Below are 27,312 nucleotides of genomic sequence, written 5' to 3' on the forward strand. Positions count from 1 at the left end.
TTAATGGGGCCAAAATATACTGGCCCTGATATGTCCCAATTTGGAATCCACTATAATTCTTACTCTAAACCTATTGCAGCACAAAAAAGCTGTAAGATAATGAACACAATAAAAAAGTGCAATAAATATAAATGCATAATATAGCTTAATACATTGATTATATGTCCATAAAGTGAAGCTAGACACGAGTGTCTGTACATAAGATGACTGACAAGAAATGATAAAGTAGTGGTGGCTAGGGGTGTGAGGGGTAGGGGTGTTGATCAGCCTTACTGTTTGGAAAAAGTTACTGTTTTTGGGTCTTGTGGTCCTGGTGTGGATGCTACGTAGCCTCCTTCAGGGTGAGCAGGATCCCTCATGATATTGCGGGTCTTCTTCCAGCACCTTTCAACATGTGTGTCCTTGATGGTGAGAAGGAGATCACTCCCTACGCAACTACCTCCTCCATTCATCCCTCTCCACAGATCTCCCTCTTGGCACTTATCCTGGCAAACTGAACAAGTGCTACACCTGCCTCAACACGTCTTCCTTCACTACTGTTCAGGATCCCAACAGTCCTTCCAGGTGAGACTGTGAGACTGTTGGGGCCATCTGCTGTATCAGGTGCTCCCAGTGTGGTCTCCTGTTTATCAGTGAGACCCGATATAGATTTGAAGACCACTTCACTGGGCACCTACGCTCTGTCCACCAGAAAAAGTTGGATCTCCCAACAGTTACCCATGTTAATGCCACTTCCCAATCTCATTCCAATATATCAATCCATGGCCTCCTCTAGTGCCACGATGAGGCCACGCTCAGTTTGAAGGAGCAATACCTTATAATTTGTCTGGGTAGCCTCAAACCTGGTGGCATGAACTTCGATTTCTTGAACTTCTGATAATGCCTCCTCCCTCCTCTCCCTCACCATTCCCCATTTGAATTTCCCTCTCTTACCTTATCTCTTTACGTGCCCATCAACTCCCTCTGATGCTCCTCTCCCTTCCCTTTCTTCCTTGGCCTATCCTTTTTTTAATCAGATTTCCCCCTTCTGTAGCCCTTTATTTCTTTTACCAATCGATTTCTCAGCTCTTTACTTCACTACTCTCCCCCCATTCCTGTTTTCACCCATCACCTACTACCTTGTATTTCTTCCTCGTGTCCCCCATCTTCTTACTCTGATTCCTCATCCTTTTTCTCTAGTTCTGATGAAGGGTCTCAGCCTGAAATGTTAACTTTTTACTCTTTTCCATAGATGCTGCCTGGCCTGCTGCATTCCTCCAGCGTGTTATGTGGATTTCCAGCAGCTGCAGATTTTTTTCTTGTTTACAACTTCTATTACAAAGACATACCAATAAGTTGCAGACAAACAATTCATGTGTCATAGTAACCTAAGCTGGAGGGATAGATTCTACTTCACCCCATGTTTCTTCTTGATGTTCCTTACCCCATTCCTAATAAGTCTGAACTGCTCACTACATGTATACCTTTCTTTCCCCTTGGGTGACTTCACATGCATATGTTATTTCCTCAGATCTCCTTTGAGCACAATTTGATTAAAAACGTTTTTCAGAGACATTGTTCTCAGCTTATGCTCACAGTTCCCAATTAGTGCCGTAAATGCGAACCTCCTTGAGCACATGAAACTCCTAACCAGAAGCACATCAGTTACTGATATGCTAAGTGCTATATCCATCTGTTCTGCAAACTTCCTTGAAGTAAGCAACTTAGGAGTCAGTCTGTCTGTTCGAAACAACCTAAAATTAAACAACCCATTTTCTCACACTACACTTTAAGAAGAAATAAAGCAGGTGCAATGACTATACAGACAGACCATCTGCGACACAGAGTTTCTTTGTAAAGCTATTCTATAGAGAGTGCTTTTTAACCTCAAGCTGATTACTGCTTTCAAATTACATGTTAAAAACTGAAGACAAACTCTCTTTTATGACAAGAAATTTGATTTTACAAATGGCAGCTGCTGTAGATTTAGAAAGCAAGCTTAGCAAACATGAGGCTCCTTGCCCCAGGATAGTGAATATCTATCACAGTGCTAGTGATACTGCCCAATGGTACTTTTGTTCATAAATCTATCTAAAAGTTTTAATGATTTTTAAAATTTAGTATTAAGAGTGGCTTAGATCACTGTGCTACTGTCTTACTCAGCAGCACAGTCAAAACAAATGTCATATAATTATCCAAATAGTTTACATTAAATACTGGGACAAAAGTACCAATTTTACAATTGTACAAAAGGCACATCCTTTTCTATTGTTTTTTCTTATGACTGTTTTGGAATTAGCTGTACGGGTTATTCTCATTTAACATGCATTTCCCTAACACAAAATAGCGATAAAAGGTTGATAGTTAGGGGACACTATTTGCATAATGTTCAATGTTCAAAGTAAAATTATTATTAAAGTACATATATGTCATCATTTTCTGAGGTTCATTTTCATGTGGACATTCACAGTAAATACAAGAAACACAATAGAATCAATGAAAGACTGCCAACCCCTAACATGATAAACAATAAATATACAAAAGACAAAAAACTGTGCAAATACAAACAGAAAAAATGAGTTAATATTAATAAATAAGCAACAAATATTAAGAATTCGAGATGAAATCCTGTTTGAGAAATTGCAGAATCTGGGCCTCTGTACCTCCCTCTGCAATTGGATCGGTGACTTCCTAACCGGAAGACCATAGCCTGTGTGGATTGGTGATAATATATCCTCCTCGCTGACGATCAACACTGGTGCACCTCAGGGGTGTGTGCTTAGCCCACTGCTCTACTCTCTATATACACATGACTGTGTGGCCAGGCATAGCTCAAATACCATCTAAAAATTTGCTGACGATACAACCATTGTTGGTAGAATCTCAGGTGGTGACGAAAGGGCGTACAGGAATGAGATATGCCAACTAGTGGAGAGGTGCCGCTGCAACAACCTGGCACTCAACGTCATTAAGATGAAACAGCTGATTGTGAACTTCAGGAAGGGCAAGATGAAGGAACACATATCAATCCTCATAGAGGGGTCAGAAATGGAGAGAGTGAGCAGTTTCAAGTTCCTGGATGTCAAGATCTCTGAGGATCTAACCTGGTTCCAACATATCGATGTAGTTATAAAGAAGACAAGACAGTGGCTATACTTTATTAGGAGTTTGAAGAGATTTGGCATGTCAACAAATATACTCAAAAACTTCTATAGTTGTACCATGGAGAGCATTCCGACAGGCTGCATCACTGGGGCCGAAAGAAGCTGCAGAAGGTTGTAAATCTAGTCAACTCCATCTTGGGAACTAGCCTACAAAGTACCCAAGGGAGTGGTGTCTCAGAAAGACAGCGTCCATTATTAAGGACCTCCAACACCCAGGGCATGCCCTTCATTCACTGTTAGGAGGTAGGATTCACTGTGATTCACAGGTAGGAGGTACAGAAGCCTAAAGGCACACACTCAGCGATTCAGGAACAGCTTCTTTCCCTCTGCTATCTGATTCCTAAATGGACTTTGAATCTTTGGCCACGACCTCACTTTTTAAAATATATAGTATTTCTGTTTTTGCCCTTTAAAAAAAATCTTTACTTATTTATTATTATTATCATTATTTTATTTATTTATTATTATTATTATTTTCTCTGCTAGATTATGTATTGCATTGAATTGCTGCTGCTAGATTAACAAATTTCACATCACCTGTCGATGATAATAAACCTGATTCTGATTCTGAAGAGTCCTGAAGAGTCAGTTCAGTGATGGGGCAAGTGAAGTTGAGTGAAGTTACCCTCTCTGGTTCAAGAGCCTGATTGGTGTGGGGTAATAGCTATTGTTTAACCTGGTGGTATATGCTCTGAGGGTCCTGTACCACCTTCCTTATGGCACCAGTGAGAAGAGAGCATGGCCTGGATAAAAGGGGTCCTTGAGGATGTATGCTGCTTTCTTACAACAACACTCCATATACAGTACTGTGCAAAAGTCTTAGACACATATATGTACCTAGGGTGCCTAAGACTTTTGCAGACTACTGCAGTAATTTTATATATTGTACTGTACTGCTGTCACAAAAAAAATCAAATTTCATGACATATGTGAGTGATGATAAACCTGATTCTGATATGGGTCTCTATTATGGACTGAGAGTGGGAAGGGGGCAAAGGTAGGGGAATCATAGTTGGGAAAAGGGAGGGGAAGGAATGGGAAGCACCTGGAAGACATTCTGTAATGATCAGTAAACCAATTGTTTGAAATCATATGACCTTCTCTGGTGTCTGAGGGCTGGGTGTGTGTGCACCCGTGCCGCCACTCACTCCTGGCACTTCTTCTCTGACACCTGTCCCACGCACCTCTCTTGTGGTACTCCACCCTCACCACTCTCAACATCCCACAGATTTACAAACCCACTCTCCATTCCATGTTGACAAATACAATTGTGCAAAATTTTTGGCACCCCAGTTATTTATAATTTTGTTGGTAATAAAATGAAATTAAATCATTAGAAGCAGGTAACATAAGGTCAGAAGGTATTGAATCATTGTGGATAAAGCTAAGGAACTATAAGGGTAAAAAGACCCTGATGGGGGTTATATACAGACCTTCAAACAGTAGTAAGAAACTGGTCTTCAAGTTACAATGGGAGATAGAAAATGCATGACAAAAGGGCAATGTTACTATATTCATGGGTGATTTCAATATGCAGGTAGATTAGGAATATCAGGTTGGTGCTGGATTCCAAGAGGAGAAATTTATAGAATGCCTACGAGACAGCTTTTTAGAGCAGTTCATGGTTGAGCCCACTAGGGGATCAGCTATTCTGGAATGGGTGTTGTGCAATGAACCAAATTGATTGGAGATCTTAAGGTAAAAGAACCCTAAGGGGATAATGATCATAATATGATGGAATTCATCCTGCACTTTGAGAAAGCAAAGCTGAAGCCAGATGTATCAGTATTGTAGTAGAGTAAAGGGAATTACAGAAGCATGAGAGAGGAGTAGGCCAGAATTGATTAGAAAAGAACACTGGCAGGGATGATGGCAGAGCAGCAATGGCTGGAATTTCTGGAAGCAATTTGGAAGGCACAAGGGTATATACATCCCAAAGAGGGAGAAGTATTCTAAAGGAAAGATTACACAACCATGGCTAACAAGAGAAATCAAAACCAAAGTAAAAGTCAAAGAGAAGGCATATAAAAGAGCAAAAATTAGTGGGAAGTTGGAGGATTGGGAAGCTTTTAAAAAACCAACAGAAGGCAACTAAAAAAGCCTTTTAGAAGGTAAAGATGGAATACAAAATAAGCTAGCTAATTAATTAAAGAGGATACCAAAAGTTTCTTCAGATACATAAAATGTAAAAGAGAGGTGAGAGTGGATATCAGAGTGCTAGAAAACAACGCACGGAAAGAAAGTAATGGGGGACAAGGAAATGGCAGATGAACTGAGTAAGAATTTTGCACCAGCAATATGGTAGAAGTTCCAGCTGTCAGGGCATCATGAAGTGTGTGAAGTTACCATTATTAGGGAGATGGTTCTTGGGAAACTGAAAGGTCTGTAAGTAGATTAGTCACTTGGACCAGATGGTGTACACCCCAGGGTTCTGAAAGGTGGATGAAGAGATTGTGGAGGCATTAGTAATGATATTTCAAGAATTGCTAGATTCTGGAATGGTTCTAGAAGACTGGAAAATTACAATGTCACTCCAGTCTTCAAGAAGGGATAGGCAGTCAGAGGAAAGGAAATTACTGTATAGTCCAGTTACTGTATTCTGAGCTCAGTGGTTACGAAGATGTTGGAATCGATTGTTAAGGATGTGGTGGGCTTTTCGGTCGGGATTGCGGGGCCGTAGGGTGCGTCCTTCCATCGTCATGAGGCTCTTCAGGTGTATCGTTTCGAGAGATGAGATGTTCTCCAACATCTACAAGATCAAGGAAGGCTCGAAGGGTATCACTTGTGAGGTGGAGGGGAAGTATATTAGCAGAGTGGAAGGAGGGATTGATGACTCGTTAATTGGTGGCAATGTTTCCCAAGAATGTCCTGCTGAGCCGTCTGATACTCTAAACTTGGAACTGGTAAAAAAAAATGGATGTGGATTCAGGGTACTTGGAGACAATGATAAAATAGGCCATAGTCAGCATGGTTTCTTCAAGTGAAAACCTTGCCTGACAAATCTGTTGGAATTCTTTGAAGAAATAGCAAGCAAGATAGACAAAGGAGAATTGGTTGATGTTGTGATATTGTGTACTTGGATTATCAGAAGGCCTTTAATAAGGTGCCACACATGACTAGCTATGAGCCCAGGAAAGATTAGATTAGTTAGGAATGGCTAGATTAGTGGCTGATTGGCAGGAGGCAAAGAGTGGGAATAAAAGGAGCTTTTTCTGGTTGGCTGCTGGTGACTAGTAGTGTTCCTCAGGGGTTTGTGTTGGGACCAAATCTTTTTATGTTATACGAGAATGATTTGGATGATGGCATTGATGGCTAATTGCATAGTTTGCAGACGATGTGAAGATTGGTAGAGGGGCAGGTAGTTTCGAGAATGCAGAGAGGCTACAGAAGGACTTAGGCAAATTAAGAGAATGGGAAAGAAGTTGCAGGTAGAATACACCTGTTGGAAAGTGGTCATGCACTTTGGTAGAAGAAATGAAATGGTTGATTATTTTCTAAATGGAGAGAAAATGCAAAAATCTGAGGCACGAAGGGATTTGGGTGTCCTTGTGCAGGATTCCCTAAAGGTTAATTTGCTGGTTAAGTCTGTAGTGAAGAAGGTAAATTCAATGTTAGCATTCATTTCAAGAGAACTAAAATATAAAAACAAGGATGTAACTCTGAGACTTTATAAAGCACTGGTGAGTCCTCACTTGGAATATTCTGCACAGTTTTGGGTCCCTTATCTTAGAAACGATGTGCTGAAACTAGAGCGGGTTCAAAGAAAGCTCATGAAAATGATTCCAAGATTAAACAGCTTCTCATGCAAGGTTTATTGAGAAAGTAAGGAGGCATGGGATCCAAGAGAACCTTGCTTTCTGGATCCAGAATTGGCTTGCCCACAGAAGGGAAAGAGTGGTTGTAGATGGGTCATATTCTGCATGGAGTTTGGTGACCAGTGGTGTGCCTCAGGGATCTGTTCTGGGACCTCTTCTGTTCATGATTTTTATAAATGACCTCGATGAGGAAGTGGAGGGAAGGGTTAGTAAGTTTGCTGATGACACAAAGTTTGGGGGTGTTGTGGATAGTGTGGAGGGCTGTCAGAGGTTACTGTGGGACATCAATAGGATGCAAAACTGGACTGAGAAGTGGCAGATGGAGTTCAAGCCAGATAAGTGTGAGGTGGTTCATTTTGGTAGGTCAAATATGATGGCAGAATATAGCGTTAATGGTAAGACTCTTGGCAGTGTGGAGGATCAGAGGGATCTTGGGGTCTTAGTCCAAAGGACACTCAAAGCTGCTGTGCAGGTTGACTGTGTGGTTAAAAAGGTGCATTGGTCTTCATCAACTGTGGGTTTGAGTTCAAGAGCCAAGAGGTAATGTTACAGCTATATAGGACCCTGGTCAGACCCCACTTGGAGTACTGTGCTCAGTTCTGGCCACCTCACTACAGGAAGGATGTGGAAGCTATAGAAAGGGTGCAGAAGAGATGTACAAGGATGTTGCCTGGATTGGGGAGTGTGCTTTACAAGAGTAGCTTGAGTGAACTTGATCTTTTCTCCTTGGAGCACCGGAGGATGAGAGGTGACCTGATAGAGGTGTATAAGATGATGAGCAGCATTGATCATGTGGATAGTCAGAGGCTTTTTCCCAGGGCTGAAGTGGCTAACATGAGAGGACACAGTTTTTATGTGCATGGATGTAGGTACAGAGTGGTGAGTGTGTGGAATAGTCTGCCAGCAATGGTGATGGAGGCAGATACAATAGGGTCTTTTAAGAGACTCTTGGACAGGTACATTGAGCTTAGAAAAATAGAAGGCTATGGGTAATCCTAGGTAATTTCTAAGATAAGGATATGTTCGACACAGCATTGTGGGCTGAAGGGCCTATATTGTGCTATAGATTTTCTATGTTTCTATGCTATATGAAGAGTGTCTGATAGCTCTGGGCTTGTATTCACTGGAACTCAGAAGAATGAGAGATGACCTCATTGAAAACTATCAAATGCTGAAAGGCCTAGACAGTGGATGTGGAGAGGATGTTTCCTAGGGTGGTGGGAGTGTCTAAGAGCAGAGGGCACAGCTTCAGAATGGAGGGGTGCCCTTTCAGAACAGAGATAAGGAGGAATTTCTTTAGCCAGAGTAGTGAATCTGTGGAATTCATTGCCACCGGCAGCTGTGGAGGCCAAGTATTTATGTATATTTAAGGCAGAGGTTGATAGATTCTTGATTGGTCAGGACATGAAGGGATACAGTGGGCAGGGTGGGGGGGAGGCAGGAGATTGGAGCTGAGAGGAAAAATGGATCAGCCATAATGAAATGGCAGAGCAGACTCGATGGGCCAAATAGCCTCATTCTGCTTCGATATCTTATGGTCTGATATGTGCCTAAGACTCTTGCACAGTACTGTAGACGTGCTCAATAGTGGTGAGGCTTTATCCACGATGAACTGTGATGTGGGCTGTCCTGGTTATAACAAAATCGATCCTAAGTGGCATGCCTGTTTAAATATGTGTTGTGCAGGCAACTACAACTGGTTCTGCTATAACAGGACTTTCTAGGTTTCTTAAGAGCGTAACCATCACATGTCAGCAGAGCTACCTGTATAAGTATGGACTGACTTCACTATCTCTGCAGTGTAATAAAATCAGAGTACTTTGTATTTAATACTTATCCTCCAGGCATGGCAAATGTAAAGCCACTAATTTTGTGTCTTGCAGAACAATTTACTGTAGCAGAGGATACTCACTCTCCGTTTGATACACTACTGCTGGAGAAATTTCTGAGCTGCATTGTTATCCTAGCATACCACATTTACCATAAGGAACATGAGTAAGTGACTAATATTTAGTCCCTGAAGATTACTTATCCTTTCTATTTCTGTCTATTTAAATATTGTCTATAGTTGTAGTGTTTATGTTTTGCCTGATGAACTAATTCAATGTACTACTCACCCTTTTCCAACTAAACTTTAATTAGAGGTGTATGCAATCATGAGAGGCATCAGTATGGTGAATGGACTGTCCTTTTCTCAGGGTTGAGAAACCAAGAACTAGAGGATATAGGTTTAAGGTGAGAAGGAAAAAATTTAATAGGAACTTGAGAGGTAACCTTTTATACAAAGGGTGGTATCTGTGGAATACAAGTTTTGTGGGGGCCACTGGAAGAAGTAATCACTATTGAACTGTTATGCTGAATATCACACTGATCTTTGTAATGTTTAAATAGTTTATCTGGTTACCTAAACCAAATATCCTTGTCTGTTAAATCTATATTCCCATACATTGCACACTGCAGTGACAAAGGTTCTTCCATATGACATAGGAGCAGAATTAAGCCATTTAGCCCATCGAGTGTGCTCCTCCAATCCAGCATGGTTTATTTATTATCCCTCTCAACCCCATTCTCCTGACTTCTCCCTCTAACCTTTGACACCCTTAATAATCAAGAACCTGTCAGCACTCACTTTAAGCATACCCAATGACTTGGCCACCACAGCTATCTGCAGCAATGAGTTTCACAGATTTACCACCAACCCTATTTTATCTGCTAGATATTAGAATGGGAAACATAGTTCTGCTTCTTAAGGAATACTGACCACATGGAAGTTTTAAAAATGATAAGCATAGTATTACACCTCATCTAAAGTAGCATTCTCAAATTGAACAAGTGCCATTTGCCACAGTCATCCATATTCTCATTTCAGAGGCCGGCATCCAATTCTTGAAGCTTGTTTTTCCAAACTAATGACTGACAATCTTATTCCTTATGCCTGCACTGTTAATGGTATGTACAATCTAAATACACCTCTGATGGGATGTAATGGCTAACTATACTACACTTAATCCAAAAGTCATATAATGTGGGATTGATAGTAGTATGAAAGCATTGTGAAAAATTTTAATGCTGATTTGCAACCTATGATTGCAGTGGTTTAAGTTATGAACTGTGTCAAGTGACTCCTCTTTGTATATTGGTTTGTCAGTTATTTTTCCTCTTAGTGTGAATACTAAACGAAATGAGAGGGGATATCATTTAATCCTTCGGAATATTGAAGGACCTAGATAGAGTGGATGTAGAGAGAGTCTAGGAGCAGAGGGCACAGCCTCAGAATAGAATATGAATTTCATTGGCCAATGGTGGTGAACCTGTGGAATTCATTGCCACAGATGGCTCTGGAGGTTAAGTCATTGTGTATATTTCAAGTGGAGGTTGATAAAGTTTTGATGAGTAAGGGGGAGGTCAAAGGTTATGGGGAGAAGCAGGAATCTGCAGCTGAGAGGGAAAATAAATCAGCCATAATTGAATGGTGGAGTAGACTCGAAGAACCAAATGGCTAAGTTCTGCTCCCGTGTCTTATGGTCGAATAACACCTAAATCATGCCATTCATTCATATAACTAGCAATGTTCTGTTGCTTGTCATAAGTGGCTTGCACACAGAAGGACAGACTTTATAATTTCTATGCGTATAGCTCATAATAGCAGCGCTCCTGCCACAGCCCAGACAGCCTTCACCACCCTCAAACTATAGCCTGTGGAAACTTGGGTTTGCTGAAAGGAAGCTGTCTGGAAGCCAATGTTTTTGACCTTCCTGGTTAAGGAGATAATCATATGGAGAGAAGTTGTGAGATGGAAGATGAAGCTTGGATGCACAGTTGATTTGGGAATGCAGAGAAATATAGAGAAGAGGGGTGTTAGTTAGTTGATGGTGGGAGATGGACAGACATATGCAGGAACTGGGCCAGTAAAGGAAGTGTGAGAGAGTTGGGCAGATAATGTGGGGATCAGCTGGGCAAGTGAGGTGAGAGTCAGATTGGGATGTGGCATTAGCCGGGATGTGGATTACAAACAGCAGCCGGGATGTGGATTACAGATTACAGCAGGAGATAGAAAAGGTATGTCAGAAAGGCAATGTCATGATAATTGTTGGGCATTTTAACATGAAAGTGGATTGGGAAAACCAGGCCAGTACTGGACTACAAGAGAGAGAATTTGTAGAATGTCTAAGGAATGGCTTTTTACAACAGCTTGCGGTGCCCATTAGGGGATTCGCTGTGCTGGATTGGTGTTGTGCAATGATCCGGAGGTGAGAAGCAAGTTTAAGGTTAAGGAACCCTTAGGGAACAGTGATCACGATGTGATCAAGTTCACTTTGAAATTTGAGAAGAAACTAATTTCCATTGTGTCACTATTTCAGTGGAATAAAAGAAATTACAATGGCATGAGAGGGGAAATGGCCATGGTTGACTGGAAAGAGACACTAGCAGGAAGGACAGCAGAGCTGGAGTTTCTGCAAAAAATGAGGGAAGTGCAAGACAGATATGTTATTTGCAAATAAGAAGAAATTTTCAAATGGAAAAAGGACACTACCATGGCTGACAAGTGAAGTCAGAGCTAAAGTAAAAGAGAGGGCATACAAGGAAGCCAAAGCTAGTGGGAAGATAGAGGATTGGAAAGTTTTTTAAAATTTGCAGAAGGAAACTAAGAAGGTTATTAAGAAGGAAAAGATGAATTATGAAAGGAAGCTGGCGACTAATATCAAAGAAGATACTAAAAGTTTTTTTAAGTATATAAAAAGTAAGAGTTGAGGGTAGATATAGGACCAATAGAAAATGATACTGGAGATATTGTAATAAGAGAAGCAGAGATGGCAGCAGAACTGAATGCATATTTTGCATCAATCTTGACTGTGGAAGACATCTGCAGTATACTGGACATTCAAGAGTGTCAGGGAAGTGAAGTAGGTGCAGTGAAAATTATGACTGAGAGGTTGCTTAGGAAGCTTAATGATCTGAGGGTGGATAAATCTCCTGGACCTGATGGAATGCACCCTTGGGTTCTGAAGGAAGAAGCTGGAGAGATTGTGGAGGAATTACAATGATCTTTAAAGAATCAATAGATTCTGGCATTGTACTGGATGGATGACTGGAAAATTGCAAATGTTACTCCGCTATTTAAGAAGGGTGAGAGGCAGCAAAAAGGAAACTATAGACCTGTTAGCCTGACATCAGTGGTTGGGAAATTGCAGGAATCAATTGTTAGGGATGAGATTATGGAGTACTTGGACAAGATAGGCCAAAACCAGCATGGCTTCCTGAAAGGAAAATCTTGTCTGACTAACCTACTGCAATTTTTTGAGGAAATCACAAGCAAGCTAGACAAAGGAGATGCAGTAGATGTGGTGTACTTGGATTTTCAGAATCCCTTTGACAAGGTGCTGCACATGAGGCTGCTTAACAAGATAAGAGCCCATACAATCACAGGGTAGTTACTAGCATGGGTGGAGCAATGGCTGATTGGCAGAAAACTGAGAGTGGGAATAAAGGGATCCTATTCTGGCTGCCTGCCTGTTACCAGTGGAGTTTCACAAGGGTCTGTGTTGGGACTGCTGCTTTTTATGATATATGCCAATGATTTGGATTATAGGATTAATGGATTTGTGGCTAAATTTGCCAATAGTACAAAGATAGGTCGAGGAGCAGGAGGTATTGAGGAAACAGAGAGCCTGCAGAGAGATTTAGATAGTTTAGGGGAATGGGCAAAGAAGTGGCAAATGAAATACAATGTTGGAAAGTGTATGGTCATGCACTTTGGTGGAAGAAATAAATGAGCAGGCTGTTATTCAGATGGGGAGAGAATTCAAAATGCAGAGATGCAAAGGGACTTGGTCCTTGTACAGGATACCCTAAAGGTTAACCTCCAGGTTGAGTCGGTGGTGAAGAAGGCCAATGCAATGTTAGCATTCATTTCTAGAGGTATAGAATATAAGAGCAGGGATGTAATGTTGAGGCTCTATACTTGTGAGACCGCATTTGGAGTATTGTGTGCAGTTTTGGGCTCCTTATTTTAGAAAGGATATACTGACATTGGAGAGGGTTCAAAGAAGATTCATGAGAATGATTCCAGGATTGAAAGGGTTACCGTATGAGAAATGTCTGGCAGCTCTTGGGCTATATTCCCTGCAGTTCAGGAGAATGAGGGGGGGATCTCATAGAAACATTCCGAATGTTAAAAGTCCTGAACAGACTAGGTATGGCAAAGTTATTTCCTATGGAAGTCCAGGACAAGAGGGCATGACTTCAGGATTGAAGGACGTCCATTTAGAACAGAGATGCAGAGAAATTACTTTAATCAGAGGGTAGTGTATCTGTGGAATTTGTTGCCACAAGTGGCTGTAGAGGCCAAGTCATTGGATACATTTATAGCAGAGATAGATAGGTTCTTGAATATGTCCATATATGTCCATACATGGCCTCCTCTACTGTCATAATGAGGCCAAACTCAGGTTGGAGAGGCAATACCTCATATACCGTCTGGGTAGTCTCCAGCCCTTTGGTATGAACATCAAATTCTCCAACTTCCGGTAAATCCCTCCCTCTCCCTTCCCCTATCACACTTTCACTCTGCCTCTTCTTCTAGCTGCCAATCACCTCTCTCATGATTCTGCCTTCTTCTACAACCCATAGTGCTTTCCCCTTACATTCTTTCTTCACCTCTCCAGCCTATCCCCTCCCTGCTTCCCCTCCCCCACCCCCTGATCTTTCCTCTGATCAGTTTTTCACCTGCACCTTCCCACTCTCCCCACCTTCTTTATTGGGCCCTTGCCCCCTTCTTCTTCAGTACTGACGAAGGGTCTCGGCCCGAAACGTTGACTGCTCCTTTCAATGGATGCTGCCCGACCTGCTGAGTTCAGCCAACTTGTTTGTATGTGTTGATTGGACCGCAGCATCTGTAGTGTACTTTGTGTTCACGATAGGTTCTTGATTAGCCAGGGCATCAAAGGATATGGGGAGAAGGTAGGGGAGTGGAGATGATTGGAAGGATTGGATCAGCCCACTATTGAATGGTGGAGCAGACTCAATGGGCCAAATGGCCTACTTTTGCTCCTATATCTTATGGTCTTATTGGAGTAGGGAGAATTAGGGTAATTGACAGTAGGGTTATGGACAGTTTGAAAGTGATGGTATTGATGAAATATTTTTAAAAAGGCACTTAACTGGGGGATATGAAAGGAGTTTGTAGAAGCTACTCAGGTTAGACTGGGCACTTCACTAATGACAAAACAAGAGTTGATTCTTTGTTTATGCAAAGAATCTTGATTCTTTGTTAACTTCTGTGTTTATGCACATAGAGTTTTAGAAAAACAGTCACATTGGAATATTGTATGTGATTTGGCCATTTGTGTGGTGCACAGCTACTCCTTACATTGGTGCATCATATATAGGGCAATTTCTGTTGCAACTGGATAAAGCCAATTCAAACCCAAATCTTTGAGCAACCCTGCTCCTAACATGCTCATTATACTCAGGTTGTATCAAATAGACTTCTTATGGCATTGGTCCAGTGAAAATGCAAGTTTAAATTTTGTTAAGTTTCACTTGATGCATTTACTTTTTAAAATCCTGGTTATAAACTCCAACTTCTTCTCAAGGGGAATTGGGGTAGTCAATGACTGTTGACCTTGGGGTAAAATGATGACTAAACAATTAATTTACAAATGAGTAAGTAGTGAAATAACCCAACGGTAGTGAATGATGTAGAAAGTGCTTACATTGCTTCATGGATTTTTTTCATTTTTAATAATGTATGACTTTATTGGCTTGTTGCTAACTTGATTACATTTTTATTGTTTTGGAATCCCAGTGAAACACCAGATGAGAAAAATGGGCTGTTGTCTGGCAGGGGATATTTCAAAAAGATTGAGAGATAACACAATAGCTACAATCAACTTTGCTGTTTTCTTTTTGGTCTCTGATTCTTTATGGATTCCTTTTTGATTTAGGGAGTTTATTTCAACAACAAGAAAGTACCACAATCGTGCTTGGCTACATAAATAAATGCTGGGAGGTATACAGAACCTACTGCAAACAAAACCGTAGGCCACCCAACACCAGTATCATGACAATGAGGCACTTCCTGTGGATGATCAAGGTACATGTTTGACCTGATCTATACAGCAAATATATATATAATGGTAGAATATTATACAAGACCATCAGACATAGAAGCAGAATTAGGTCATTTGGCCCATCAAGTCCACTCTGCCATTGAATCATTGCTGATCCTTCTCCCCACCCCCCAGCACCACTTCCTGCCTTCTCCCCATAACCTTTGATGCCTTTTCCAGTCACCAACCTATCAATACACCCAACAACCTGGCATCCACAGCTGCCAAATTCCACAAATTCGCCACCCTCTAGCTAAATAAATTTCTATTTACATCTCTGTTTTAAATGGACATCTCTCTATTCTGAGGCTTTGCCCTCTTGTCCTAGACTCTCCTACCATGGGAAATATGTCAATGCCTTTCAACATTTGAAAGGTTTCAATGAGATCCCCCCCATCATCCTTCTAAATTCCAGCAAGTACAGACCCAGAGTCTGTACAGACCAAGTGTTCCTCATATGATAACCCTTTCATTCCTGGAATCACCCTTGTGGACCTCCTCCAATGCCAGCACATCTTTTCTTAGTTAAGGAGCCCAAAACTGTTCACAATACTCAAGGTGAGGCCCTACCAGTGCTTTATAAAGCCTCCGCATCATATCCCTGTTCTTATATTCTACACCTCTTGAAATGAATGCTAACATTGCATTTGCCTTCCTCGCCACCAACTCAACTTGCAAGTTAAACTTTAGGGTGTTCTGCTCAAGGACTCCCAAGCCCCTTTGCATCTCAGACCTCCCTGCCAAATTAGCTTAAACCTTCCCCAACAGCTCTAATGATCCTGCCCGCAAGAATATTGGTCCTTCTCAGGTTCAGGTGTAACCCGTCTCTTTGATACAGGTCATACCTGCCCCAGAAGAAGATCCGATGATCCAAGAACTTGAAGCTCTGCCCCCTGCACCAGCTTCTCAGCTTTCTGCCTCACTCTCTAAATCCTCTCTTCAGGACCTCTTTGCTTTTCCTACCTTTGTCATTGGTAATAATATGTAGTAAGATATCTGACTCTACCAACTTAGAGGAGTACACAGCATCAGTGACTAGCTACATCAGCAAGTGCATTGATGATGTTACTCTGTCCAAGACCATCACTATACGCGCTAACCAGAAGACATGGATGACCGCAGAGGTGCATGCGCTGCTGAGGTCCTGCGACTCCGCCTTCAGAGCAGGCGACAAGGCAGCTCTAACAACAGCAAGAGCTAAACTGTCCCGAGCCAACAGAGGGGCAAAGTGTGCACATGCCCAGCTAATCCACAGCCACTTCCAGGACAGCGGCGACACGCAGCGCATGTGGAAGGGCATCCAGGACATCACCAATTACAGGACAGCATCACTTGACTGTGTGGGTGATGCCTCCCTCCCAGATGCACTGAATAACTTCTACGCCCAGTTTGAGGTGGAAAATGACGTGGCGGCGAGGAAGTCCACCCCTCCTACAAATGACCAGGTGCTGTGTCTCTCTGTGGCCGACGTGAGAAGAACCCTGTGCAGGGTCAACCCATGGAAGGCTGCTGGACCAGACAACATCCCTGGTAGAGTGCTCAGAGGATGTGCAGACCAGCTAGCAGATGTTCTCACTGACATCTTCAACATCTCCCTGAGCAGCGCCACCGTTCCAACGTGCTTCAAGGCTGCCACCATCGTCCCTGTGCCGAAGAAGTCTTCAGTGTCCTGCCTTAATGACTACCATCCCGTTGCACTCACATCCATCATCATTAAGTGGTTTGAGAGGCTCGTCATGAGGCACATCAAGACCCTGCTGCCTCCTTCACTGGACACCTTGCAGTTTGCACACCGTCCCAACTGCTCAACAGACGACACCATTGCCACCACCCTCCACCTGGCCCTAACCCACCTGGACAAAAAAGACACATACATTCGGATGCTGTTCATAGACTTCAGTTCAGCATTCAACACAATCATTCCTCAGAAACTGATTGGAAAGCTGAGCCTACTGCGCCTGAACACCTCCCTCTGCAACTGGATCCTAGACTTCCTGACTGGGAGACCTCAGTCAGTCCGGATTGGGAGCAGCATCTCCAACACCATCACACTGAGCACGGGGGCCTCCCAGGGCTGTGTGCTCAGTCCACTGCTGTTCACTCTGTTGACCCACGACTGTGCTGCAACACACAGCTCGAACTGCATCATCAAGTTCGCCGATGACATGACCGTGGTGGGTCTCATCAGCAAGAACGATGAGTCAGCTTACAGAGAGGAGGTGCAGCGGCTAACGGACTGGTGCAGAGCCAACAACCTGTCTCTTAATGTGAACAAAACAAAAGAGATGGTTGTTGACTTCAGGAGGGCACAGAACAACCACTCCCCACTGAACATCGATGGCTCCTCAGGAGAGATCATAAAGAGCACCAAATTTCTTGGTGTTCACCTGACAGAGAATCTCACCTGGTCCCTCAACACCAGCTCTATAGCAAAGAAAGCCCAGCAGCGTCTCTACTTTCTGCGAAGGCTGAGGGAAGTCCATCTCTCAACCCCCCATCCTCATCACATTCTACAGAGGTTGTATTGAAAGCATCCTGAGCAGCTGCATCACTGCCTGGTTTGGAAATTGCACCATCTCGGATCACATGACCCTGCAGTGGATAGTGAGGTCAGCTGAGAAGATAATCGGGGTCTTTCTTCCCGCCATCACGGACATTTACACTACACGCTGCATCCACAAAGGAAACAGCATTATGAAGGACCCCATGCACACCTCATACAATCTCTTCTCCCTCCTGCCATCAGGGAAAAGGCTCCGAAGCATTTGGGCTCTCATGACCAGACTATGTAACAGTTTCTTCCCCCAAGCTATCAGACTCCCCAATACCCGAAGCCTGTACTGACACCTTGCCTTATTGTCCTATTTATTATTTATTGTAATGCCTGCACTGTTCTTGTGCACTTTATGCAGTCCTGTGTAGGTCTGTCGTCTAGTGTAGCTTTCTCTGTCTTGTTTTTTTTTACGTAGTTCAGTCTAGTTTTTGTACTGTGTCATGTAACACCATGGTCCTGAAAAACGTTGTCTCATTTTTACTATGTACTGTACCAGCAGTTATGGTCGAAATGACAATAAAAGTGACTTGACTTGACTTGACTTGACTGCTCTCCCTTCCTCTCCAAAATGCTGAGGACGTGATTCAAGACATCCCTGACCCTGGCACCATCCAAGTGTCCCATTCACATCCACAGAATCTCCTGTCTGTTCCTCTTGAGTCTATTGAGTCCCTATCATTACCCTCTTTTCCCCTTTTCACTTGAAAGAATATTTCCAATCACTGACTGATATTGTCAGTTTAGTTCAAGTTTAGGGTCTCATTATGAATATTAGTTTTAGCATAGATGTAAGATCCTGCCATTTAGTCTCTGAGCATTTTACATTTTGGAGGATTTTCTGTCCTTGTTAAAGATATGATCTCTGACTTGGATACCTTCAGGAAATAAAGCTGGTACTCCCTTATGGTTTAAAAATGATGAGATGATTTTCTGCAGATGCTGGAAATCTGAGCAGCACACACAAATTGCTTGAGGAACCCAGCAGGTCAGGCAGCTTCCACGGAAATGATCAGTAGGCGTTTTAGGCTGAGATCTTTCATTGTTTTTGTATATTTATTAAATCTGTTTAGGGTACCCAGAGAAAACATGAAATAATTATAAGAAGTAAAATTATAGAACAGTCACAATCAGTACAACTTGTCTTTTTGTAGTTTAAAAAATAAATGCATATTAATTTCCACATCACTGGTAATCCTAAGAAAAATAATTCCTAAGGCTGTCCAATTTAGCTAATATTTTTATCTTTTGTATAAATTGGCAAAAGATAACTCTTTCAATTTATCTTTCTTTATTCTCAGTTAAAAATGTTTTCTGGTGTAAAATGTTTTGTAAATATTATTTTATTATATTGATTATGTCATGGCCTCTACAAATATGCCATGATTTGCTGATTATTTCCAATAATTTCAAAATTTATAACAGTTTGTGTATAGTCTATGGGAAAATACCATCTAATCTTAGCACTTTAGTACTTTATCCATAAAATCCATTTGTAAATTCACATGAATGTCATGTCCTAAAATGCAATATTTGAAAATTTCATTTTTCTGCAAAGGGGTGATGGAAAGCACTTCATTTACAGCTTTTTTTGACAAAAGTGCAGTGATACAGCTTTTAGGAACATTCACTGCAGTTTGGAATCCTCCAGAATGAAATGATATAATAGGATGATATTTCACAGTATCTCTGCTCTGCCGAAGATTAACTTCATTACAACCTTTTTAAACAATTAAACAGGTGTTGTAGAAAGCCCACACATTAAAATCCTACCTAGGATTAATACAACTGGTAACTCAATAGATCCCTTCCACTGGAAGCCCTCAATAGACAGTGTAGATTGAGCTCCACCTCCCATAGTGCTGGAAGATGCAGGAATTTCTTGTGTTCTCAGGAAAGACAATTGATGATAGTTTAAAATATGGCAGCACCAGGAAGGGAAATTTGATGAGGAGGCAATGAAGAGAACCTGAATTGTGGAGGCAGTGTTCATATAAATGGGGTTAATAAAGGTCCTGTTGCAGGATCTCATCCCAGAGCATCAACTAGCAACTGTTGGCTCCATGGATGCTGCTTGTCATGATTCAGTGTTCTGCTTTATTTTTGTTCCAGATTCCAACATCTTCAATTCTTGTATATTCTCTAAATTGAGCATCTTTGCTTCAAAACTAGCAGGCTGGGTCATAAGGTGGTAATTTTATTTAGAAATGATGAAGCGATGACATGGTTCATCAATGGAGTTCCATTGAAGGAAGTTTTAATGGAAATTGGAAATTAAGCAGTACATTTTTCATACATCTCTCCTGGAAATGTTGCCCAATTATTGGTGTTTAACTTGCTTTTAGGACCATATCTTCATACCTGTTCTTCATGCATGGGTGAAGACAGTAAACTCAGCATATATCTAGACAGCCAAGTACAATTGTAGCTTAATCCATTGACACTTATCATATCAGTCTTGAGCAGATAATCAAAAGCAAGGTCTTTATAAATTATTCTGTCTTCTTTATGAGGGAAAAGTCATTTCAAATAAAATTGACTATTTTATGATTAGAAATTGTAGTATTTTGTACATTCTTTTTTCCTTATATTTATTCTAAACAAATGCATTTCTCTCACCTTTATTTTATTCTGTAAATATAGGATCTAAATTTATTGAGCAACCGCTTGACAGCTACTTGCATTGTAGAGATCTTGTCTCAGGATAACCCTGCAGTGTCTGATGGAACCTACAACAATATGGATATTGAGGTACCATATGTCTTAATTAAATGTTGTAATCCTAATTTTCTGCCTCCTAGATAAGAAATCTATCCTCTAACTCTGAAGTATTCATTGTATCACTTAAAGAATATTGGACTGTTGTGTTTAACTAAGAGGCAACAGTAACCATATTGCAGTAGTTTGTGATTCACACTACTTCAGGGTTTCCTTCATAGAGTCATGCAGCACAGAAACAGGCCCTTCAGCCCAACTGGTCTAGGGCTGACCAAGATGAACATCCAAGTTTGTCCTATTTGCCATATTTGACCCATGACTTTCTAAAACTTTCTTATCCATGTACCTGTCCAATTGTCCTTTAAAACTTGCTGTTGTACCTGCCTCAACCACTTCCTCAGGCAGCTTATTCCATATAGGTACCCACCTCTGTATATTAAATAAGTTGCCCCTCAAGTTTCTATTAAATCTTTCACTATCACTTTAAGCCCATATTCTCAAGTTCTTGACTCCCCACACTTGGAGAAAAGGATGAGCCTATCTATACTCTTCATGATTTTATACACATCTATAAGATCATCTCTCAGTCTCCAGTGTTCCATGGAAAAAGGACCTAGCCTGTTCAATCTCTCCATATAATTAAGTACCTTGAAGCCTGGCAACAGCTTTATAAACCTTTTGTGCATGCGTTTCAGTTTGGTAACATATTTTCTGTAGCAGAATGACCAAAATTGAATACAATTCTCCAAGTGAAGCCTCATGAGCATCTTGTATTACTGTACTATAACCTTCCAGCTTTTATACTCAATGCTCTGACTGATGAAGACTACTGTGCTAAAAGTTTTATTCACCACCCTATCTACCTGCGATTACAACCAAGTACCTGAACTCCAAGATTCCTCTGTTCTACAACACTCCCCAGGGCCCTGCTGTCCGTTGTGTAAGCCCTATGTGCATTTGACACCTCACACTTATCTGAGTTACTCCAGTTGCCATTTCTTGACCCACTTCCTCACCTGATAAAAATCCTCCTGTAATTTTTGATACCTTCATTCTTCACTGGCCAGCTATTTCAGTGTTAACTACAAACTTATTTCTTGTTCATTTTTATCCATATCACTGATATAAAGTATTGTACAAAAGTCTTTGGCACTCTAGATTTTTATATGGTTTCAGATGGTGTGGCCTCCACAGAGCCCTGACATCATCAAGGCTGTCTGGGATTATCTGGAGAGCCAGGAACAAGTGAAACAGCCAAAATCTGCAGATGATCTTATAGCCAATTATAAACAGCCAATTTTCTTTTAAAACTGCATGACAGTGTACCTAAGAAAATTAATGCAGTTTTAAAGGCAAAAGGTGGTCACATCAAAGATTGATTTGCTTTAGTTTTTGATATTTACAAACTCTTCATTTTATTATTTTGAAAGCATATTTATGGAATATTTGTATATGTGCCTTAGACTTCTGCACGGTGCTGTAGATAATGGACAACAATAGGCCCAGCACTGACCCCTGAGGCACAACACTAGTCGAGGTGCCTCCAGTCTGAGAAACAGCCTTCCATCATTACCCTCTGGTTCTGATCATCAAGCCAATTGTGTATCCAATTAGCCAGTTCTGTCTGGATTCCAAACAATCTAGATTTCTAGAGCAGCCGACCATATGGAACATTAAGATGACAGTCCTGTTCTTCCCTTAGCTATGTTTCTATAATGACTATACTATTCCAGTCACACCTAACTAGCCATGCTCTGAGTTCATCCACTTTACCTGTCAGACCTCTTGCACTGAAAACACAATTTTCTCACTCACTGCCGCACTCCTGCCTGTCTTGTCTAATCAACTTGCCATTGCTGACTTCTGTATCACTTTCCTGTCTTTCATTTGATTCCCTGCTGCTTAGGATCCCACCCTCTCTGCCAGTCTAATTTAAACCTCCCCAGTGACACCAGGAAATCTACTTATCAGAATATTAGCTCCCCCCCCCCGTTCAGGTGCAACACATCACCCTTGTACAGGTCACCTCTGCCCCAGAAAAAATCCCAATGGTCCGAAAATCCGAAACCCTACCCCCACACAAACCTTTCAGCCACACATTCATTTGCTCTATTCTCCTATTTTTGCCTTTGCTAGCATGTGGCACTGGAAGTAATCCAGAGATTATTACTCTTGATCCTGTTTCTTAACCCCTTTCCTAGTTCCCTATATTGACGCTCTTTGCAATTTATTTTATTTTAAAGTCGTTCTGAAAACCTTAGAAACAAATATGAAATGTACTTCTAAACACAAGATTTTAGTAAATATATGGTTCCTTGACATAGCCAGAGGTTGGGGGTGTGGGGAGGGTGATTAGTGGGGGTAATCTCCCACAAGCTATTAAATGCTCCTAATGACATAGGTCTCTGATAATAAAGTCCAGCCCAGCACCTGGTTCTATGTATGGCTTAGCTATTAAGCCCAGCGCAACAGTTTCTACTGACAGGAGAAGGGGCAAAGGCAGGTTACTGGCGCATTAAAACCAGTCACTTTGAGCAAATGACACTCATCAGCCGTGGTTGGCAGCTCAACGAGGAGAAGGAAGACACTGCTCTCAAACCTCCGCTGCCTTATGGCCTCCCACCCATAGGAAAGGCTTCGGGAATAAACCCCGAGGAAAAGTCCAGAGCTGGACTCCCTAAGGCATTGATCTACATTGAGTTCAATGCTGACTGGCAATTCCTGCAAAGTCGCTGGTGCCAAACAGTATTGGTCTCTGCCATTTCTTTAGATTCATCAGCTGTGTGGAGAGGTGGAGCCTGCTGCTTAGGCAACAACTTGCTCTCCATATCGTACTGCCTGGCTTGTGTACTGACTTGTGTATCGCTTAGGCCACTAGGATGCAACATCCATGGTCAACCTCAGCCAACAGAGGGCCTCCTCCAAGTAAATATATTATATAGTATGGTTAACATGAGGAACCTTTTTTTCAGATGGTATTCTTGGAATTTTTAGAAGCCCTGCTCTCATGCACAGAAGTTTATGTGACTAAAAGAATGCTTGAAAATTCAGAAGCATCCTCCACAAAGTCAAGCGGTGTGAATATAACTCTTCTTACAACTACTACGTCAGCTCAGCTGAAACAAGAACCTTTAGACCTGGTAATCAAATACCATTGATCTCTCTTTTTTTAAAAATTAGATTTGCTGTTTAACGGTAAACCACAGCAGAACATTTAAACACAAGAGATTCTGCAGGTGCTGAAAATCTGGAGCAATACACGCAAAACTCAGCAAGTCAGACAGCATCTACAGAGGGGAATTTTCTTTCTGTCTGTTACATCTTGCTCTCATAAAATATTTCAGGTTTAATTTGTAGAATCATATAATGATGCAGTGCAGAATAAGGCTATTTGATCCTTTGGGCCTCTGCTCATTCTTCGAAAAAGCTAATGCTTTAGTTGCATTTCTCTTCCTTTCACCATACCGCGACATTATCTAGAACAAAGCAGTCCACAACTGGCACTCCATCAGTCATCTTAACAGTCATTACCTCCACCACTACTGCACTGTGTACCATATAGAATTAGCAATTCAGTGCTACTCCAAGCATCTCCCAAACCTTTGATCACTGCCACCAAGAAGGTCAAGGGCAGCTGATACATGTTGGATCCTGATGCTTTTGTGATCCAAAGGTTCTTCAGAAGTTAACTTACTTACTGCCCATTACGCCACTGGCAACAATGAAAGTCCTCCATCTCTGGTGGTATTCAGGGCTTCCTTCACCGTGTCAGTAACTTTCTTTAGGTTTTCACTGTTGTCAGTCATGCAGATCCCAGGTGGAGACTCAGGAATACCATTGCGCTCAGATGTAGAGGATTCTTCATTGCTGTTTCTGTAACAGTTTTGTTTGACCACTCAGGGTTGTTACCCTGAGATGAACCTCTGAACCTGGAGGACCAGTGAACCACTCTTAGTCTGGCCTCTACCCTTTGACCTGTTTGGCATGGGTGACCCTACCAAAAGCCAAAGCATAATGCTCTCACTTCAGCCAACATAGCTGTCCAGGTCATTGAGGCACACAAGCCTCCAAAACAAGGTTATAGTCCTCTTGGAAGTTCAGAAGTTAAGAATGAGGCATAAAACTTTCTACTTTTGATTAAATATGATAAAAACAAAGAAGACGAATGGAGAAAAAGCATAAGGAGAGAGAGCAAACATAGGGATGTGGGGAAGAGAAGGAACAAAAGTGGTCCAGTCTTATACAAGACTACTGGCTACAGTAAATTCCAGTGAATAAATTAATTAATTACATAGCCAGATTCAAGTAACCATGCTGTTACCATGCTGTATCTCTAAATATTTTTTAAAATTATAAATAAATCCAATCCTAACGTGATCTGAACCCACTGTACAACACAAAGAAAACTTTTATAAGATGAAATTGATCCAACATAATTAAAAGCAGAAGATACTTTTCTAGATATTTAGTGTATGATAAATTAATAAGAAATGTTGTTTGATACATTTCCAAAGCTCTTATCAAGCTACAGCACTGCAACAGGCCCTTCTGGCCCAATGAGCCCTCGCTGCCCATTTATACCCATTGACCAATTAACCTACTAACCTGTACATTTCTGGAATGTGGAGGAAACTCATGCGGTCACAGGAAGGACTTATAGACTCCTTACAGGCAGCAGCAGGAGTGTATTATAGCAGTGTGCTTCAGACTGGCTAGTCATGACAAATGCCATCCAATGAATTTTATTCTTTCCTGTTACACGGGAGTTGTTGCAGACAATCTTAATCTTATATATCTCTTACTGTTGAGCTCATGGTAAAAGGGAGAGTGAATATCCTGTGACAATGAGTATGCCATCCTATGAAGTATGTAAGTATATGCATTCCCACAGATACCAAAAAATGAGAAATATGAAATAAATTCAATGGCAAATTTCATACTTTATCTGTCCAAGTCTTTGATTTTCCCAGATGAAGACCCAAAGCTGTGTGTAACCCTCATGAAATGCTGGAGGAAGTCAGTAAGTCAAGGCAGCATCTATGCAGATGAATAAAGAACCAACATTTCGGGCTGAGGCCTCTGAAGAAGAGCCCCTGGCTAAAATATCAGTTCTTTAGTCCTCTCCATAGATGCTGCCTCTCCTGTTGAGTTCCTCCAGCATACTGAGTGTGCTGCTCTGCATTTCCAGCATTTCTGCTAAATCTCTTGGGTTCATGTCCGTCATTCCAGTAACTCACCATGATTAATACTTAATGAAAAATTCTAACAAACTGCTTTTATCAGCAATATCCTATGCCACAGAATTTCAGTGCCTACTGTTGGATCATCTTTAAAGGTACTGATCAAAATTATATATTAACATGTGTTTTAAATTAATCAGCAGGTCTCTGTCCAAGAACACGTTTCTCCAGAGCCAAATGGGCATGGCTTGAAATCCCTCACAAAGAAACGTGGAGAGGCTAATGGGGGCTCTTCAAAGAAATCGGAGGTTTGTATGTAATTCATCATCATCGTTATGTGCCATGTTGTATGTCAATGGCGATCATGGTCCAGGGCCATGATTATTTGCAGAAGTGCCCTCTTCTAGACAGTGTATTTATAAGGTGGGTGACCCCAGCCATTATCAATACTCTTCAGAGATGGTCTGTCTGGTGTCAGTGGTCGCATAATCAGGACTGGTGATATGCACCAGCTGCTCAAATGACCATCCACCACCTGCTCCCATGGTTTCACGTGACCCTGATTGGGGGCTAAGCAAAGTGCTACACCTTGTCCGAGGGTGACCTGCAGGCTAGCAGAGGGAAAGAGTGCCTTACACCTCTTTTGATGAGAAGTATCTCCACCCCACCATGGATTTCATGTATAGGTTTGAACAGAATTGATCTAAAATATATTTTGTTCCTAATGCAGTTTTTTGTTCCAGCTAACCTCCTGTGATGATGATAGCTCCCAGCCAACTCATTGGCATAGAAGCACTGCAAGGTTGTTTTATTTTGTATGTGAGCCTGAAGACTGATTGGATCAATATTGTCTACACCTATTACACAGTTTGGTTGCATTCAGTTGAAAGCTAACAATCAGGAAGATTGTTATCGTCACAGTAGAATAGCAGTTACCACATCATTATTGCAGTTCGAGATATTCTGGAGTTCAGAGTTCAATTCTGGCACCGTTTGTATGTTCTCCCCGTGACCGCATAGGTGTCCTCTAGGTGCTCTGGTTTCCTCCCACATTCTGAAGACATACCAGTTAGAAGGTTAACTGGTCATGATAAATTGTTATGTGATTAGGCTAGGACTAAGCAGGTGGATTGCTGGGTAGTGCAGTTTGTTCTGCACAGTATCTCTCAAAAAGTAATTAAACAATCAATTAAATAAATAAATAAACAAACAAACAAATGAATCAATACATTTTTTAAAAACCTCTGGTAGTTAATGAGAGTGAAGTAGCTAACTTCACTCATAGGGTAGTGAGAATGTGGGATGAGCTGCCAGCACAAGTATTGTATGCAAGCTCGATTTCAACATTCAAGAGAAGATTGGATAAATGGATGGCAGGCTTATGGAGAGCTGTGGTCCTGGCGGAGGTTGATAGGAGTAGGCAGCTTAAAAGGTTTGGTGTAAACTAGATGAGCCAAGAGGCCTGTTTCTGTGTTGTACTTGCCAGCACACATATCAACAATCTCAATTGAGATTACTTCCTGTAATGTGGCAACCATAACTCACAAGACTTTAAATGTGATCTAAACAAGGTTTTACATAGCTGCAACTTTTATCGTCAGTGACCTGACCAATAAAGGCACATTTGCCATATGGCTTTTTTAACCTCCCTATCTACTTGTATTGCCACTTTCAGAAAACTATGGTCTTACACCCCAGGATCCTTTTCTTCTTCAATGATCCTCAGGGTCCTGGTATTTACTCTATACCTTCCTCTTACATTTGGCTTATCGAGTCTGCTCTGCCATTCCATCA

General features: G+C 41.5%; 1 protein-coding gene across 6 annotated transcripts in view; it reads left to right on the forward strand.

The window, feature by feature from the left end:
* Positions 1-27,312, forward strand: part of rsph10b (radial spoke head 10 homolog B) — a 68,822-nt gene that overhangs the window by 23,408 nt on the left and 18,102 nt on the right. For 5 of the 6 annotated variants that reach the window (XM_059978999.1, XM_059978996.1, XM_059979000.1 and 2 more), the window contains 6 exons: positions 8,842-8,953; positions 9,828-9,907; positions 14,905-15,053; positions 20,264-20,371; positions 23,311-23,478; positions 25,719-25,826. In XM_059978999.1, coding sequence (XP_059834982.1) covers positions 8,842-8,953; positions 9,828-9,907; positions 14,905-15,053; positions 20,264-20,371; positions 23,311-23,478; positions 25,719-25,826 — 725 coding nt within the window. The remainder of the gene's footprint in view (positions 1-8,841; positions 8,954-9,827; positions 9,908-14,904; positions 15,054-20,263; positions 20,372-23,310; positions 23,479-25,718; positions 25,827-27,312) is intronic. The other variant, XM_059978997.1, reaches the window with a different exon arrangement.

The sequence above is a fragment of the Hypanus sabinus genome, chromosome 9 (genome assembly GCF_030144855.1).
Source record: "Hypanus sabinus isolate sHypSab1 chromosome 9, sHypSab1.hap1, whole genome shotgun sequence".
NCBI classification, from domain to species: Eukaryota; Metazoa; Chordata; class Chondrichthyes; order Myliobatiformes; family Dasyatidae; genus Hypanus; species Hypanus sabinus.